The sequence below is a fragment of the Gracilinanus agilis genome, chromosome 3 (assembly GCF_016433145.1).
Source record: "Gracilinanus agilis isolate LMUSP501 chromosome 3, AgileGrace, whole genome shotgun sequence".
Lineage (NCBI taxonomy): Eukaryota > Metazoa > Chordata > Mammalia > Didelphimorphia > Didelphidae > Gracilinanus > Gracilinanus agilis.
Window position 1 is genome coordinate 603,238,506 of NC_058132.1, and position 18,634 is coordinate 603,257,139.

Sequence of the window (18,634 nt, forward strand, 5' to 3'; positions counted from 1 at the left end):
TAGCTTTGGGACTTCTTGTGCTACCCCAGAAGCTCCTCTTACTCTTAAACTGCCTTGAAATTGACATCCTTCAGGTGGTTCTCGTAGTACGGAACAAGTTGCCCCCGTGTCCAGTAATCCCTCATAGTGTACTCCCCCGGATTTCTAAAGTAACTAAGGGTTCTCCACTGTCATTGGACTTCACTGGCACTAAGGGTAATAAAGAATCCTCAGTATTTTGTGTACACTTGTCATTGATTCTTTGTTGCATATGGTCTTTTGTCTCTAAAACCAAACTTCCTATAGCACCATTAGGCAAGTTCAGTTTAGAATCAGGATTACAGAAAGCAGGCTTAAAGAGCATACTCTCATTGAGAGCTTGTAAGTCATTGTCACTATTGCAAATTCCATGTTGGCTTTCATTAAAGGCTTCAGAAATGGAAGTTTGATTTGTTCTATCTTCCACTCTGCTCTTTAAAGAATTGTCAAGCCTCAAATCAGCAATCTCTCCTTCAGTAGTCTCCGGGATTGTATGATAGTTAGATTGTGTTCCCTTCAATACTTCAGGTTCAATTACTGATTCAAAAGCTGACTGTTGTTCCCTATTTTGCCCTACTGTTTTTGTGACTGACATTAGATGATTTTTATTTTTATCAGTCACAGTAACAGTCTCGATGTTATGTTCAGCCACACTGATTGTAGAAGAAGGCAACTGTTCCCTATCTCTTCCCCAAAGTTTAGGATGAAATTCTGTAGCTAAGGGGTTGAGAAAGGTGGATTTTGACTTTCCTACACAGCTGCTATCATCTTTTAAATCAGTGGGTCGTTTCTTTAAAATCAAGTTCAAGAATAAAATGGAGGATTTAAATGATGCCTGGACATTATGATGTAAGTATAAGTGACTAAGGTACTAGTACTTTTTGTTTAGTTTTATGTAGAATTTAATAATTTTGAAGGAAGAAGAATGGACAATGTTTAGGTTTAGTGTTTGTGTTAAAACCTTCAAAGGAACTTCCTAAAGGACTTACATCTCATATGTTTATGTGGAGAGGCTCTGTTTAATTTTTAAACTGATTTCTATAGAGGGTTTTATTGTATGAAATAGACCTTTATATTTTTGCATCTGTATAGATAGTAATTATATTTAATGTACAACTCTATAGCATTATGGTGTGTGGAATTTAACATTGTCCAGAACCTTTTGCATTTTTGACTGATTAAAAAGGAAATGCCTCAAAAAAACAAAACAAAACTATATCACCCCAATTCTGTATACTACAGCAAGTAGCTTCACCACTGTTTGCTTCAGCTTCCTCAGCTAGCTATATAAAATGTGTCACCTACTTTACACTGCAGGGTTGTTATAAGGATCAAATGAACAAATCACTTAGCATGGTGCCTGGCCCATAGCACCTAGTGCTGATTCCCTTTCTGGTATTTCGCAGGTAAGAATTTCAGCGTCAGAGGGGAGAGGGGCAACTGGCTGGGTACTGGTGAAGGTGAGATTGTAAGTGAAAGATGTAATAATAAAAAACAAAGCAAACTCATAGCTCTCGTATTCCTTTATAAGACAGAAACAATTATAAGATGTAACTACTTCTCTCCCTAAGACCAAAACTGTGATGTCAATGACTTAGAAAATCATAAATTAACACTATATATATGTTAATTTATTTTGTTAAACATTTCTCAACTGGCTTGGGCAGCATTCAGGAGGGTTAGGCCTGCAGTCAGAGAGTTTGATACCTCTGTCCTACACTACACCTAGGTATGGATTATATCTCTGAGTTCTCTTACTACGTGGAGATGTCCTGGGTGATCCATGACTTCATCAAGCACAATTACACCTACTACCAATGCAAATTCTAATCTCTTTTATGTTCAAACTATTTTATTCTTTATTCTTATCTATGTTTGATCATAAATGCTCCATAAAGGATTTATAGTACCTTCCAGGAAACTCAATGAGTTTCTCTTATTCTTTTTATATCTAGATAGTATTCTTAGTATATACTACTATTGTGTGTAGAATTGCCTAAATGGCAAAACTGATGCAAATTCTCATTGAAGAAAATAATTTCCTAAAAATTAGATTTGAATAAGTGGAAGCAAATAAATATGTGAGACTTCAAGACACAATAAAATCAAATCAAATGAGTAAAAAATAGAAGAAAATGTGAAGTATCCCAGTGGAAAAACAACTGACCTGAAAAATAAATCTTAGGAGAGGTAAATTTTTGAATTATTGGACCACTTGAAAACCACGATCAAAAAGAAAGCCTAGACAATATATTTCAAGAAATTGTTAAGGAAAACTACCCTGATATCCTAGACACAGGGAGGAAAACAGAAGTGAAAAGAATATATCAATCACCTCCTGAAAGAGATCCCCAAATGAAAAATCCCAGGAATATTATAGTCAGATTCCAGGGTTCCTAGGTCACGGAGAAAATATTGCAATAGGCCAAAAAGAAACAATTCAAATATAGAGCCATAGTCAGTATTACACAGGAATTAGCAGCTTTCACATTAAAGGACTGTAGGCCTTGGAATTTGATATTCTGGAAGGCAAAGGAATTAATTTGCTTAAAAAAAGAAAATTAAATTACCAGTATTAGATGAATTCGCCACCAATAAAAAAAAAAAAGCAATTCCTAGAAACTATTTTGTCCAACTACATGCCAATAAATCTAACAATCTAATTGAAACAGAATATTTGGAAAAATACAAATTATCCGTACTAATAGAAGATGAAATAGAATATTTAAATAACTCCATCTTAGAAAAAGAAATTGAATAAGCCATCAATGAACTGCCTAAGAAAAAATTTCTATAGCCAGACAGATTCACAAATGAATTCTACCAAACAATTAAAAATTAATTCCTGTTTGGGAAAATAGGTGGAAGAAGGAAATCTATCAAATTCCTTTTCTGACATAAATATGATATTGATACATATAGGATACTAAAGTCTCAATTAAAAAGCTAGTTGAAATAATTACATCTTCAGTAAAGTTGCAGAACATAAAATATAAAATACAGAAAAAAAATCTAAAATAAATGCTCACTGTAATCTAGTTTTTGACAAACCCCTCAAATTTAAGCTTTTGCGACTTGAATTCCCTGCTTGACAAAAATTGCTGGGAAACTAGAAAGCAATTTGACAGATAACAGATATAGTCCAACATCTCACACCATATACTGATTAGGTCAAAATGGGCAAATGATTTACACTTAAAGGGTGATATCATAAGCTAATTAGGGGAACATGGAATACATCATATTTTTACCTGCCAGAGTTATGGATAAAGGAAGAATTTATGAAGAAAGAAGAAATATAGAACATTATAGAACATAAAATGGCTAATTTTGATTACATCATATTAAAGAGTTTGCACAAATAAAATCAATATGCAAGATTAGAAAGGAAGCAAGAAATGGAAAATTTTATAGCAAGTTTCTGTGATAAAGGCCTCATTTTTCAAAACTACAGTCAAACTTATATGAATACAAGTCATTCCCTAATTGATAAATAGCCAAAGTATATAAACAGGCAGATTTCAGTAGAAGAAATAAAAGTTTTATAATAATGTGAAAAAATGGTCTAACTCACTATTGTTTGGAGAAGTGCAAATTAAAACAACTCTGAGGTACCACCACACACTTAGCAAATTGGCTAATATCACAGAAAAGGAAAATTATGAATGTTGGAAGGGATGTGGAAAAATAGAGACACTAAGGAACTGTTAATGGAATCATATACTGATCTAACCATTCTGCAGAATTTGAAACTATGCTCCCAAATGCTATAGACCCAAGCATACTCTTTGACCCAGAAATACTATTACTAGATCTGTATCCTAAAGAAATCAAAGAAAAAAGAAAAATCATTAGCAGTTATTTTGAAATAAAGAGATGCTCATCAGTTAGGGGATGCTAAACAATAGTGGTATATGATTGTGATGGAATACTATTGTGCTATAAGAAATGATGAGCAGGATGCTCTCAGGAAATCCTAAAAAGACTTACATGGATTAATGCACAATGAAATGAGCGGAACAGGAAAACACGGTACACAGTAACAGCAATAATATACAATGTTTAACTGTGAATGACTTAGCTATTCTTAGTGATATAATGATCCAAAACAATTCTGAAGGTCTTATGATGAAAAATGCTCTTCTCTTCCAGAGAAAGATCTGATGGTATATGAATGCAAATTGAAGTATACTTTATTTTATTATTCTTGTTTTCTTTTGCAACATAGTTAATATGGAAATGTTTTGCATGATCATATATGTATAATATATCTCAAGAAGGAGATCAAGGGAGAGGAGAGAATTTGGAATTTAACATTTTTAAAAAATGTTAAAATTTTGTGTTTACATGTAATTGAGAAAAAATAAAATAAAAATTAAATGAGAAAAAAAATCACTGGAATTCATTATTTTCAGTTAATACATCAATGAAAGAACATTGGTGATGAGACAAGTTTTTCCTAACTTTTATTTTTTCAATTAACAGGCATTTGTTTTCTTTTCCTCTCATCTTCCCTCTCCCTAAATTGAAAAAAAGAATAATAAAGCACTTAAATAAAATATAAATAGTCAAGCAGAATAAATCACTATGGTGGCCTTGTCCAAAAATATGTCTCATTCTTCGTTGAGTCTAATCATTTTTCATTGGTCCTCCTGAATCATGATTGAATATTACATTGATCAAAGTTCTTAAGGCTTTCAAAATTTATAATGCTATTCTTATGGAATAGTGTTCTTTTTGTTCTGCTCATTTCATTCTCTATCATTTCATAGAAGCTTTACCAAGTTTCTCTGAAATTCTCCATTTCAAAATGTCTCAACAGTAGTCTATAATCTTTATGTGCCATCTATTGATGGACATCCCCTTAGTTTTCAATTGTTGCTGCTACAAAAAGAGCAGCAATACATGTTTTTTTTTAATGTATGGTACTTTTTCTCTTTCTTTGATTTTTTTTTTAAACCCTTGTACTTTGGTGTATTGTCTCATAGGTGGAAGATTGGGAAGGGTGGGCAATGGGGGTCAAGTGACTTGCCCAGGGTCACACAGCTGGGAAGTGGCTGAGGCCGGGTTTGAACCTAGGACCTCCTGTCTCTAGGCCTGACTCTCACTCCACTGAGCTATCCAGCTGCCCCCTTTCTTTGATTTTTAAAAAATATTCTTAGGACTATAACCCTAGAATTGGCACCACTAAGTTAAAAGGCATAGAGTTTAATAGCTTTTTGGGGCAGAGTTTCAAATTGCTTTCTAGAATGTTTCTACCAATTCACAGCTCTATCAATAATACATTAATGTGCCTGTTTTCCCAAAGCCCCTCAAACGTGGCATTTTCCTTTTCTTTCGGCTTTGCCAGTCTGATGGGTATGAGGTAAAACCTCAGAGTTGCTTTACTTAGCATTTCTCTATTAGTGTTTTAGAATATTTTTTCATTTGGTGGACAGCTTTAAAAACTTTCTTTACATGCTGATAATTATTGATAGAAGAATGACTCTTATTCTTATAAACCTGAATTTTTTTTTTATTTTTTGGAAATGAGACTTTTATCAGAGAAATTTGCTGTACAAAGATTTTCCTCAGCTAACTGTATTCCTTTTAATTTTAACTGCATTGGTTTTGTTTGTGGATAACCCAATTCCATATAATCAAAACATCTATTTTATATTTTGAAATCTCTATCCCTTTATTGGTTATAAACTCTTACCCACCTCACAGATCTGAAAGGTAATGTCTTCATTGCTCTTCTAATTTATTTACAATGTGACCTTTTATATACGATATATCTTCTTCTTTAAAAGATTTAGATGCAATGTCATTTAGTGCATCTAAGTTAAGTACTTATATTAATTAAGGATGTTCTAGTCTCCCTGTTCATCTCTTTTAATCACATTTTTTTTTGCTTTATCTTTTATGAGCTCATAATTGTTATCCCTATTTTTTTAGTTCAGCTGAAGCATAATGAATTTAGTTTCAGCTCAAACTCCCACCCTCGAACCTTTTAAAAAATCTCTGTGAGGGGCAGCTGGGTAGCTCAGTGGATTAAGAGTCAGGCCTAGAGATGGAGGTCCTAGGTTCAAATCCGGCCTCAGACACTTCCCAGCTGTGTGACCCTGGGCAAGTCATTTGACCCTCATTGCCCACCCTTACCACTCTTCCACCTAAGAACCAATACACAGAAAAGTCATGGGTTTAAAAAAAAACTCTATGAATCTTTACAAATCAAGTTTGTTTATTGAGATACATGTTAGATAATGCTTTGCAAACTGTTCTGCTATCCTCTTCTGTTTTATGAGCGAGTTTATCTTATTCATGTTCACAGTTATTATCATTAATTGTATGTTCTTCCCAATAATCTATTCATATATACTTTTTGCCTACCTCTTTCCTTTTTAAAAAGAAGAGGGTGATGAATTAGGAGCGTGCAGAGCACCAGTGATTTATATTCTACCATCCTTTCCCTGCTTTTCACTTCCCTTTACCCAGATACCAAACAAGAGTCTGCCCTTTCTTTATTCATTTAAACTCCTTTCATGATCCACCTGGAGTTTGTTTTGCCTTTGAAAAGTCTTTCTCTGAGTTTGTCCTTCCTCTTTCTCCTGATTTTTCCCTCTCCTGTTTCCCTCCTCTTTTCCTTTTAAGTGTATTTCTACTCTAAAATCTTTCTATGTGAATATATGTATTTTACTATCCTTTGACCAATTTAGATGAAAGTGAGGTTCAAATGATGTTCAAACTTCTCTTTCCTTGTTTATAGTCTACTTTTAAACCTAAATTATGTAAGACAAATTTCTTTCCTTCCCTCCCTTTTTCTTCTCGATTGTATTCCTTTCCCCTTCCTTTTCACTTTATTTCTTTAAGATCATCAAAACATAATAAAATAGTATTCAAGTTCTTTATCTTATGTCCCTCTATGTTAATAGCATTAAGGTTTTGACAATATATTTCTTTGCTCTCATTGGAATATAAACCTCCATTCTTGCATTATCTTTTCCAAATGTTCACATGTATTGTATTAACCTTCTTATATTTCTCTTGATTTCCATGTTTTCATTTCAAAATTTCTATTCAGTTCAAATTTTTCAATCAGGCATGCTCACAAGTCTCATATTTCTTTAAAGATCCATTTCTCTCCTGAAAGATTATGTTCAGTTTTGATGAGTAAGCTATTCTTAGTTGTCCACCTATAGCTTTGTTTTTTGCAATATCTTATTCCAAGCTTTCCTTCCTTTAAAGTGTTAGTAATCAAATTTTGTGTAATCCTGACTATGGTTCGCTGGTACCTGAAATTCTTTCTTTCTCTAGACACAAAAATATTTTACCTGGAAGAACTAAATTTTTGACTAAAGTATTCATTTAGAGGTAGGTGGTATGAATAAATAGAGAGTAAATTTTTTTTTGTCTTCTGGTTCTAATAGGTGTGGTCAGTTTTCATTTATTATTTCTTGAAACATATCTTTTTTTGTTCATGACTTTCAAGTGGACTAATAGTTCTTAAGATTTTTTTTCTTTTTGTCCTATTTTCCAGGTCAGATTGAAAAAAAAAAAATAAAGGTGAGGTACTTTACAAGCTTTTCTCTTTTTCAAAGACTTTTGACTTTGTTTTAATATTGCTTGTTCTCTCATGGAGTCACTAGCTTCTGTTTGATCCATTCTAATTTTGAGTAAGTCTGTTACTTGGTAAAGTTTTATTCCTTTTGTATTTTGCTATTAAGTCTCTTTCCAAGTCATTCTAAAGTGCCTTCATTTCTTTTTCAAGTCTTTCCTCAAGAAAGCCCAAAACATTGATAATGTGATATTTTAAAACATGCTTTATTTCTTTTAGGAATTCTAGTTGATCTTGTGGTCAAATTGTATAACTTCTGTTGCTGTTGATGTTGTGGAGTTATTCTCATCTGTGTTTGTGTATTGGGCATCCCTAGCCCCACAGCAGTTTTAATATGAGTGTCTTTCTTTTGTTTGATTAATTACTCATTCTTTTAGCTTTATTTCCCAAATTGGAACTTTGGGTTCGGGCAGGCTCTGATTACTTCTGAAAGATATTTCAGAGCCTTGTTTGGTCCTGTTGTTTCTTTCTCTCAATATTTGGTGTTGTGTTCTTTAAGGATCTTATGGGTGGCTTAGGCAAGGGAACTGCAAATGTTTTACACATCCTAAGTGATTTGATCTGGGGCAAATTCTGATCTCTACCTTCCTGATGCAGGTTTTGTAAGTCTCCGAGTCTGGGTGATAAAACTGTAGGCTTGTTCCTGGTTGGAACTTTACTAGTAGACTCCTGCTAGTTCAGCCCTTAACAGGCAGCTAGAAGGTTCTGTAGTTTCAGAAAAATATAAGTTACCTGTCCTGGTTACTTAGCTGCAGGCCCTAGTCTAGGTCTTTAGGCTGAAGAATCCTTTTCCAGCCCTCATTAATCTCAGTGCCTTCCCTCTGAGATTATTTCCTATTTACCCTTTTTATATCTTGTTTGTGCACAGCTGTTTGCATGTTGTAGCCCCCAGTAAACTGTGAATTCCTTGCAGGCACAGACTGTTTTCCCCCCTTTTTGGGGGTTTTGCCTTTCTTTATTAACTCCATAACTTAGCACAATGCTTGGTGTTTAATAAATGCTTCTTGAAGGCCTGAATGAATCTACAACCCAATCCTACATAAAAATCGCACAGCTGCTTCTTTCCTTATTTTTTCTTTTTTCGCTTTTCTTTTGCTCCTTCTTCCTTTTTTAATTTTTTATTTTCATCTTCATAGCACACAACCTCAGGTCTGATCCACCCTGGAATCCTGACTGTTTCCTTAGCTCCTGCCAGATCTGACCCAGCTGGAGGATGGGGGTGGTGTCTTAGGACAAAGTTGTTAGCTGCCTCCTATTTACAATCTTTTTAGTCCACAGCCTCAGACCCCATCCATGCCAGATCCATAATACTAATCCTTGTCCTGGTTCATAGCTCCACTGGCCCTACTCCAGTCCCCTTGCTAGAAGGTTCTGTGTGGCATTCCTGATCAGACTACCTTCCCAGTGTTCATAGGCCTCTAGCTGTTTCCACGAGCCTCTGGCTATCTCCCTATGCTGACATGGGCTGGAAAAATGACTCACTGTGGTTTCTCCTTGGATTTCTGGACCACTACTTGGTCTGGTGTTCCTCCTTGAACCTTGTTGGAGAGAGCTAAGCCACTATTTCTTCTCATGCTTCCATCCTTGTTGGTCTCGTCTTAATAAAGAAACAGGTTTTTGTAGGGGGCATCTCAAGAAAATAGTTACAAAACAATTCAAATGAAATCTACCCCTATTTCTGTCTCCTGCTCTCTTCAATTCTAAAATCAGTTTGTTTTAAATCTAAAGTGCTGGTATAAGAGACTGATGGACTCATTCAGGAAGCAGCCAGTCTAGTTAGGTCATCATTTGTGAGCAAAAATGATTTTTCTGGTTAACAAAGTGGAAAAATCTAAGCATAGTTACTCTAAAGGCTGAGCCAAGTTTTTGACTTTAGTACTTTACCTTTAACTTTATGCAAATGGAATCATTAACTTCATTTGCTCTACCCAAGCCTTCTAACTGCTTGCTGTTGCTGCTAACAACCAAAGGAAAAGAGTGGGAGAAAAATTATACTGTATTTTCTCTTCAAAACTGGTAGAGATTCAAAACTACTTGAAAGAGAAAAATATGGAAGTAGAGTAAGGTAACAATGAATAGGTTCCTTTTTTCAAACATTTTGCTTGGGGGGTATATAATTTAAATTTATGCTACAGAAATAAACTTGATATAGAACATATATATACATACACATTTAAACTTTATATATTACATATATACATGCATGTAGATAGGATAACTACATATCTATGTGTTCATATATATTCCCCAAAGAAGTTTTTTCTCTCATAATTAGGTGAAGAGAATATGGAAGATAGCATTTAAGATAATACTTTTGGTTTTAGTTTAACACAGTTCCTGGGATGTAGGTGCTTAAGAAAAGCTTGCTTCCATGAAGGAAAGATGGCATGTTTGAACTACAGCATTCTGGAACCAAATATGTCTAGGATTTCAAAATACTGAGAGTCTCTAAATCACATGCAGTACTATTCAATATACTGCTCTGAATTTCATGAGTCTTTCTGGGCACTGGGGGAGATGCAATGCCATATATGAATTTTTAAATCTGACTAGCATGAAATGACTTTTACAAGTATTGATTACTGATTTTTTTACCTGAATATAAGTCTGAAATTTTATTATAACACTGGAAAGCCTCATCTGGAATAATTAGGGTGTGAACCAAGTAAATTTTGTATATATCTGAAACTCTCTTAAACAAAAACTTTAAAAATTTTAGTATTTGGAATCGAAATCTTACTAAAATATATAATTTTTGTCTTTTTTTTTAAACCCTTAACTTCTGTGTATTGGCTCCTAGGTGGAAGAGTGGTAAGGGTGGGCAATGGGGGTCAAGTGACTTCCTCAGGGTCACACAGCTGGGAAGTGTCTGAGGCCAGATTTGAACCTAGGACCTCCGTCTCTAGGCCTGACTCTCAATCCACTGAGCTACCCAGCTGCCCCTATTTTTTGTCTTCTTAAATAGAATAGATTGAACATCCTCTTTTACCTTTTCTTGATGCCTGCAGATCATCATCATTGGGATTATTAGCTATGAAAATGCTAGAAAACAGTGAAGCCCTATGTGACTACTGGGTGTTTACAGCTCTTGGCTCCTCCACCCAAAGCCCTAGCCCAGTGATGGCAAACCTTTTAGAGACCGAGTGCTCAAACTGCAATCCTCACACTGCATCTAGGTAGGGAGGAAGTGCTCCCATTGGGCTGCTAGGCAGAGGAGTGGGTGATGGGAGAAATGTCCTCAGGCACACATGGAGAGGGGAAAGGGAGCAGACCCCTCCAGCACACAGTAAGTGTGCCATAGGGTCACCAACATGGTCCTAGCTATTGGATATGTAGAACTCTGTTTCCTCCCTCTTTTAGCTATCCTATGTTCTATCCCTATATCTTGGATGTTCCTATCCTGCTATTTTATTTTATACACATTTGTCTAACAAGCTATAAGAATCTTGAGGAGAGAGTCTATATAGTTTTTTATCTTGCTATTCCCAAAACCCAGGTCAGCTCCTTAGAGTGTATTTAAAAAGTGTTGCTGAACTGAGTGAGGGCTCCAGAGTGGCTTTTGGAGCCTCCTATGCCCCTACTCTTTATGTCCTTTTTTTTTTTTAGATTCAAATGTGTACTGTTGTGCCCAACTCTTTATGATACCATGGGCCATGGTGTCCATGGGGTTTTCTTGGTAAAGATATCAGAGTGGTTTACCATTTCCTTTTCTAGTTGACTAAGGCAAATAGAAGTTAAGTGACTTGTCCAGGGTCACACTGTCACTAAATGTCTGTGGGTGGATTTCAACTCAGTTCTTCCTGACTCCAGGACCAGTGCTCTGTCCACTAGACTACCAAACTGACTTTTAGGCAAACATGTTAAATGACTTGCCCAAGGTCACATAGCTAGTGAGTGATTAACGCCATATTTGAACTCAGGTCTTCTTGACTCTAGACCCAGCAGTCTGTCCACTGAGCCATCTAGCTGCCCTCAACCCTGTAACCTGGATGGCTGTTCTACAGAACTCTAAGTTTTGAGGAATAATATTCAAAGTGATCCAGCATCAATTGGTTAACATTAGCCAGCACCTCTTTTGTCACACAAATATAAAAATACCATTTGAAATGTCTAGGTGCTCTCCAACTCCTGGATAGTGTGTTTCACATTTGAATGTGGACTTCCATCTCTTTCCCCCAGACTAGCCCTACATGGTTAACTTTTCAAGAAAGTAAGGAAATTCTCAAACCTGTGAAATTGAGAGATGAAAATATATAGGCAGGCCTTCAGTGGGATTCTTTTAGGCTAAATGGAAGAGAGAAAGTTCAAGAGAAAATACTTTGAACTGAAGCCTCTTATCAGTTATGGGTGTTTATACTGATACTTAAACAAGAGATTTAATTTCTCTTCAAATTTCAACTTGCATATCTCCTTATTTCCCCCACCCCCATCCTGGCATAATACCCACTAATGGTCACTGTGATCAAGGTTTATAAGAATCTAAATGATTTGACCAGTTGGATTTCAAAAAGAGTCTCTTTTAAGATATAAAAATACCTTGGATTTATACAGGGGCTTTCTTTCAAAGATCACTGGCATATTCACACATATGGTATCATTTCATTTTTATCCTTTCTAGTTCTGTGAAGTTGAAGATGCTAACATCTAATAAAAAAAAAAAGCCATCTACCAGAATTCTCTTTTGACACTTGCAGTTAATTGTAAGACTTTATGAATGAAAATAATAAATTGCAGCTATAATTTTTGAGAGCAAATTAAATATATAAAACATTAACCTGTTGGACATTTGGCTATAGGAAGTTAAGCTGGGAACAGACTCTTAGAAAGCAGTAGAAAAATTTATACAGATTTTGTATGAATTCTGAATTGAGCTTACTTAAAATTTCTGTTATTAGTACCCGTTTTAAATTGCACAAATATCCAATTTGTTACAAAAAAAAATTTTCAATTTTAGCAACTACCTTATATTTTGCAATATCCCAGTTGTGAACTATCCGTGCTGGGATTAGAAAATGGTCATCCACATGACAGCTACTGCAGTAATACCATCCACTATAACTGCACACCTTGGCTTTTCCATTGGACAAGCCTATGGATCGCTGACAGCCTGTTGAAGGGAAAAAAAAAGAAGGAAACATTGTGTGTTTGTTATTTCCATCATTACAATATTCTAGGAATTGCTGTAGCATGGTACAGTGGAGAGATCTCAATTTGAATTTTGTTCTTGCTACTTAATAGCTATTATCACGTTGAACTAAGTCAGTGATGGGCAAACTATTCCCTGCACAGGCTGTAGTTTGCCCATCACTGCCTTAAGCAATTCCTAAATCACTATATCTGGATGTGGGGGCATAGTGATTAGGGAATTGCTTAAATCAGTGATGGGCAAACTAAGGCCTGGATCTGGTGGGGAATAGTTTGCCCATCACTGAACTAAGTCACTTAACATTTCAGGGCCCTAGTTTCTTTATCTGTAAAATATCAGAAAGTTTCACAAGCAATAGAGCTGTTTTGACATTTCTGAATGTCCAAGAAAAGGAAAGCTTAAGAATTCAGTGAAGCTCTTAGATTTGAGGGGTTCTTCTTTTTGATACATTTAGTACTATAAGGAATAAGGGCAATACCAAAAAAGAACTCTACTTCATTTAATCCATATCATGATGAAGCACCTACAGAAACAAGAAGGAAACGGGTCTCTCCCTCAAGGAGCTTACATTCTATCATCAGAGTATGTACATCTATAAGTATACAGATAAAAAATAAGGCAATTCCCTCAAGGTGGAAGTAGAGAATTATTAGCTAGGGATTAAGAAAGGCTTCATGTAAAAGGGAAAACATCAACAGAATTTTTTCAAGTAAATAACAGAATAAGGAAGGTATGAAGTAGTGCATGCTAGGCATGGGGAATGTACTTAGTACAAAGGCACGGAGATAGAACTGTTGTATATAACAAAAAAAGCCAGTCTACCTGGACCACAGAGGGCAGGAAAGGGAATGATGTATAATAAGGTTGGAGGCAGGTGGTGATGGACTTTTAAAATTGTTTAATTATTTATTTTAAGCATTCTTTCATTAAAAATTTTGAGTTCTAAATTCTGACCCCCCCCCTTTTATTACTCCTCATCCATTGAAAAAGAAAGCAATATGATAAAAAGTATACATATGAAGTCATGTAAAACATATTTCCATATTAGTCACACTGCAAAAGAAACAAGAAAAAATGAAAAAATCATATTTCAATTTGCACTGAATTCATAAGTTATATCTCTGAGGTCGTTATCTGGATTAAAGTAGTGAAGTCTTTCACAGTTAATCATTGTTATAATATTGTTGTTACTGTGTAAAATGATCTCCTAGTCCTGCTCACTTCACATTGCAATCAATTCCTATGTCTTCCCAGGTTTTTCTGAAACTGTTCCCCTCATCATTTCATTTAGTACAGTAGGATTCAATCACAATCACATACCACAAATTGTTTATCATAGTGATGGGCTTTTAAAAGTCCAACTGGGAGTTTATATTTGATTGTAAAAGCAAGAAGGAGCCCCCTTGGAGCTTCTTAAGCTACTGGAGTTACAATCGTTGAGACCTTTAGGGGAAATGACTTTAGTCACAAGGCAGAAGATGGATTGGAATAAAAGGAATGTTGAAGTAATAGTTTCAGTGAGAGGTAATGAGGGCCTGAACCCTCAGCCTCAGGTTAATAACTATGTAGATAGAGAAAAAGGGTCAGATAAGAGATTCTCTACATGTAGAAATGTCCAGATTTGGCAATTGGTTGGAGATGTGGAGTTAGGAGTGTCATATTTATCGCCTCTAACATGCATCCCAAACAAAATTACCAAAGTAGTTCAGGTTCTATATCACTGTAATAAGTCTAAAAGGTAGTTAATGATTTTGTTGCTTCTAGTCTTGCTTTTATCCAGTCCACACTCCATAAAGCTACCAAAGTGATGCTTCTAAAGCATAGGTATAACTGTGTCAGAACTCTGTCTTAGGAAGCTACTATGGCTCCCTATTGCCTCTATGAAATAGACACTCCTTTGCTTAGCATTTCAATTCCTTCCCCAATGTGTTCTAGCATCATTTTCCTGATTTATTACCCATAATTCTCTGCACCAAATAGGACTACTTGCTGTGATTCACACCTACCTTCCCCAATCTGTTATTTATTTTAAAATTCTCTTGATTTTACCTTTTAAGCCTTTCTTAATCCCTAGCTACTAGTTCCCTACTCATACCCTGAAGAAATTACTTTGAACTTATTTTTTATCTATTTCCTATATACTTCCTTTCCTGATAGAAGGCAAGCTCCTCATGAGTGGGGCCTATTACATTCTTGTTCATGACATAGGTTACAGGAGGAAGGGTTCTTTTTTGGCATTGTTCTTGTTGCTGGTCAGTCACAGAGTGAGTCTCTTACAGCACCAAATGTATAAAATAGAAGAGGCCCTCGAATCAAAGCTTTTTCGCCCAGGGATGTATTCCCTTCCTATCTCCATTCTTTAGGATCCCAGCATGGTCTGAATTGGACTAGGTGGCCACTGAGGTCCCTTCCAAGTCTGAGATTTTGCAATCTCTGGAATCAGCATGTTGCTTCTGACTGTCAAAGAAAGAGTTCTTCACAACCTTAAGGGCCACTTGTATTGATGTGGTTCAATATAGGCTTTTCCTTTCTACTCATCTGGAATTCTGGATAGGCCACTGTCTTCATATGTCTGATCTGCTCATTTGAACTATAAAGCTAACTATGACATGCCTAGCATTTCCATACTGTGTAGTACTTTGTGCAGCATAGATTATTTCATTAAATTTAGGTGATGAGATGGTGACTTGAATGTTTTGTCTAATAACTTACCATATATAGGTTTTATGATTCATTTTAAAATAATTTAAATAAATAAAATTTGCTATGCTGACATAATTTAATCTTTCTTGAGAGTTTGGAAATCTTACAGAGCCTCCAAGCCATTATTATGAACATCAATTATGATACAGGACAACAAAATAATAAAGTTGAGTTTTTTTAGTGATTTGTTCAACATGTAATTATGGAATACTTACTATGTGCTTGAAGTTGTGGCAGGTGTTCTAGGAGGGTGTGTGTGAATGCATGCAATTATTATTTTTCTTTAGGATCATATTTCTGAAAATGATAGCTTGGATGTAAAAAAATCATACTTAAGTTTATTAAAATGAAAATATCAAAATGATTTTTGAAGAATTATAAAACTCAATTGTAACTATCATTTTAGTCTACAGAGCTGCCATTTCCAAATTGGTAGATTTTACTATATGCATTATATTTCGATTCCAATTTATTAAAGGCCTTTATTACAATCATAGTTAAGCTTTGGATTTAGGCAAGTACAGAGAGCACAGAAAAGCTTCCTTTTCACTTTTTTTTTGTGATTAAAAAGTAAGTGCCTACTGATTGAGGAATGGCTAAACAAATTGTGGCACAAAGTCAATAACAGCCAATAAATATTTTAAAAATATCTACTATTTGTCAGGCACTGTTCTAAAGTTCTGAGTATACAAAAAATGACAAAAGATAGTCCCTATTCTCTAAGAGACCACAATCTAAAGAGGAAGACAATATGCAAATAACTATGCACAAACAAGCTGTATACAGGATAATGTGGAAATGGTCAATAGAGTGCAAATACTCAAGTTAAAAGGCAATCAGGAAAGGCTTCCTGTAGAGTGAAATGTTAGCTGGGACTTAAAGGAAGTCAGGGAAAACAGGAGAAGGAGATGAGGAAGAAGAAAAATGTTCCAATTTGGGGGGAGAGTCAGCACAAATATCCAGAAGATGAAGATACAGTGTCTTGTTGAAGGAATAGTATCACTGTATCTCACAGTCACTGCATGATGGTAGCAGCAGTATCAGAGAAGAGGGAAAATATGAGAGATGTCACAAAGGTAAAATGGTCCACTGTGGCAACAGATTGGATTTGGGAGGTGAGAGTAAAGTAAAGAGTCAAGGATGACCCTGAGATTGTGAACCTAAGTGACTGGGAAGTTGATGGTACCCCTGATAGTACTGGGGAAGTGGTTGGGTGGGAAGAATAAATATTCACTTTTGAACATGTTAAATTTAAGATGACTATGGGACATCTAGTTTGAAATGTTCAATAGGCAAGGTAGAAATTTGAGAATGGAGGTCAGGAAAGACAATCTGAGAATTGTCAACATAGAGATGATAGTTGAATCTATCAGAATTGAGGAGATCATCAAATAAAATATTATAGAGGGAAAAGAGAAGAGAGCCCATGCCAGAGTCCTGTGGGATTTTAACAGGCATGACCTGGATAAAGATTCAGCAAAGGAGACCAAGAAGAAGTGGCCAGACAAGTAGGAGAACCTGGATAGAGGAGAGTAATGAAAACCCAGAGAGAAGAGAGTGTCAAGAGGAAGAGGGTGATCAATCATGTAAGAGATGTCTGAGATATCAAAAAGAGTAAAGACTGAGAAAAGATCATTAGATTTGACAATTAAAGGACTGTTAGTTAACTTTGAAAGCAATTTGAATATAATATTACTCTACTGTAAGAAATGATGAGCATAATGAATTGAGAAAATAGAAGGATTCACATGAACTGATGCAAAATGAGATAAGCAGAGCTGGGGAAATAACATGTAGGATTACAACAACATGGATGAAGAACCATTACCAAACAACTGAAACTGAATGTTGTGAAATTATAAAGAATAAGCTTGACTCTAAAGAGGAGATATGAGAAGATACCTCCTCTCACTCCTTTGAAGAGCTTGGGGGGTCATGGCTATGGAAAATTGCATAAAACATCAGACTTTTTCAATATATTAATCTATTTTACTGAGGTTTTTTTCTCTTGCTCTCTTTTTTTTTAAAAGTGATGTTATAAAGAATGGTTCTTTGGACAAGGGAGGAACTGTACTATAGGAAAAAATCTAGTCAATGTAAAAATAAGTTACTAAAATCTCTTTTTTTAAAAAAAGGTTGCCTTTGATATAGGCATAATGCTCTACCTTCATGAACTCTTTTTTTAAAAACCCCTTATCTTCTTTTTTAGAATCAATACAAAGTATGAGTTCCAAAGCAGAAAAGCAGTAAGGGCTAGGCAACTGGGGTTAAGTGACTTGCCCAGGCTCATACAGCTAAGAAGTATCTGAAGCTAGATTTGAATCCTGGACCTCCTGTCTCCAGGGCTGGCTCTCTATCCACTAAGCCACTTATCTGCCCTTACATTCCCTCTTGGGGTGGCACCTATCTTACAACTATAGAGTTAAAATTACTTCCAGGGTCTCAGTAATAGAATTGGACATTATTGTGTATTGAACCCTTTCTAAAACTCTCTCAAGACTATAAACAAAAACTTTGTGTAACTGGGTACTCACAACTCCTCACAATCAATGACCTAAAATTAAATTATTGGTCTCTAAAAAAAAAATGGCACAAATTTCCCCTGTCCTCTAACCACAAAAGAAGTAGATTTCCAGGAAAGAGAAGCTCTTTCCAGGGATTCCCCATTTGCAGGAACTACCTAAGTCTTATTTAGAGCTAGTTATATCTACCATGGATCATTTTGGAAAATGCCTTTTTGATGTTCACAGTGTATCTTGGGAACCATACTGCCAGCTCAAAATATATTGAGTACCTTATATATAAATCCAAATAAATTTAGCATTGTCTAGTCCTGCATTATCAATTGCCATTTAGACATCTCAAACTAAAAGTCCTTCAGGCATTTCAAATTCAACATGTTCAGAATAGAAATAACTATCTTAAATGGCTTTGACTATTTTAAACTAAAAAGTTTTTGTACAAACAAAAACAATATAGTCAAAATCAGAAGGGAAACAACAAATTGGGAAAAAATCTTTATAATGAAAAACTCTGACAGGGGTCTAATCACTCAAATATACAAGGAGTTAAAGCAATTGTATAAAACATCAAGCCATTCCCCAATTGATAAATGGGCAAGAGACATGAATAGGCAATTTTCAGGTAAAGAAATCAAAAGTATCAATAAG

General features: G+C 35.3%; 1 protein-coding gene across 1 annotated transcript in view; it reads right to left on the bottom strand.

Moving 5' to 3' along the window:
- Positions 1-18,634, bottom strand: part of PLEKHM3 (pleckstrin homology domain containing M3) — a 223,759-nt gene that overhangs the window by 142,664 nt on the left and 62,461 nt on the right. Inside the window, exon 4 of the mRNA XM_044670694.1 lies at positions 12,577-12,722. Within this exon, the coding sequence (XP_044526629.1) occupies positions 12,577-12,722 (146 nt within the window). The remainder of the gene's footprint in view (positions 1-12,576; positions 12,723-18,634) is intronic.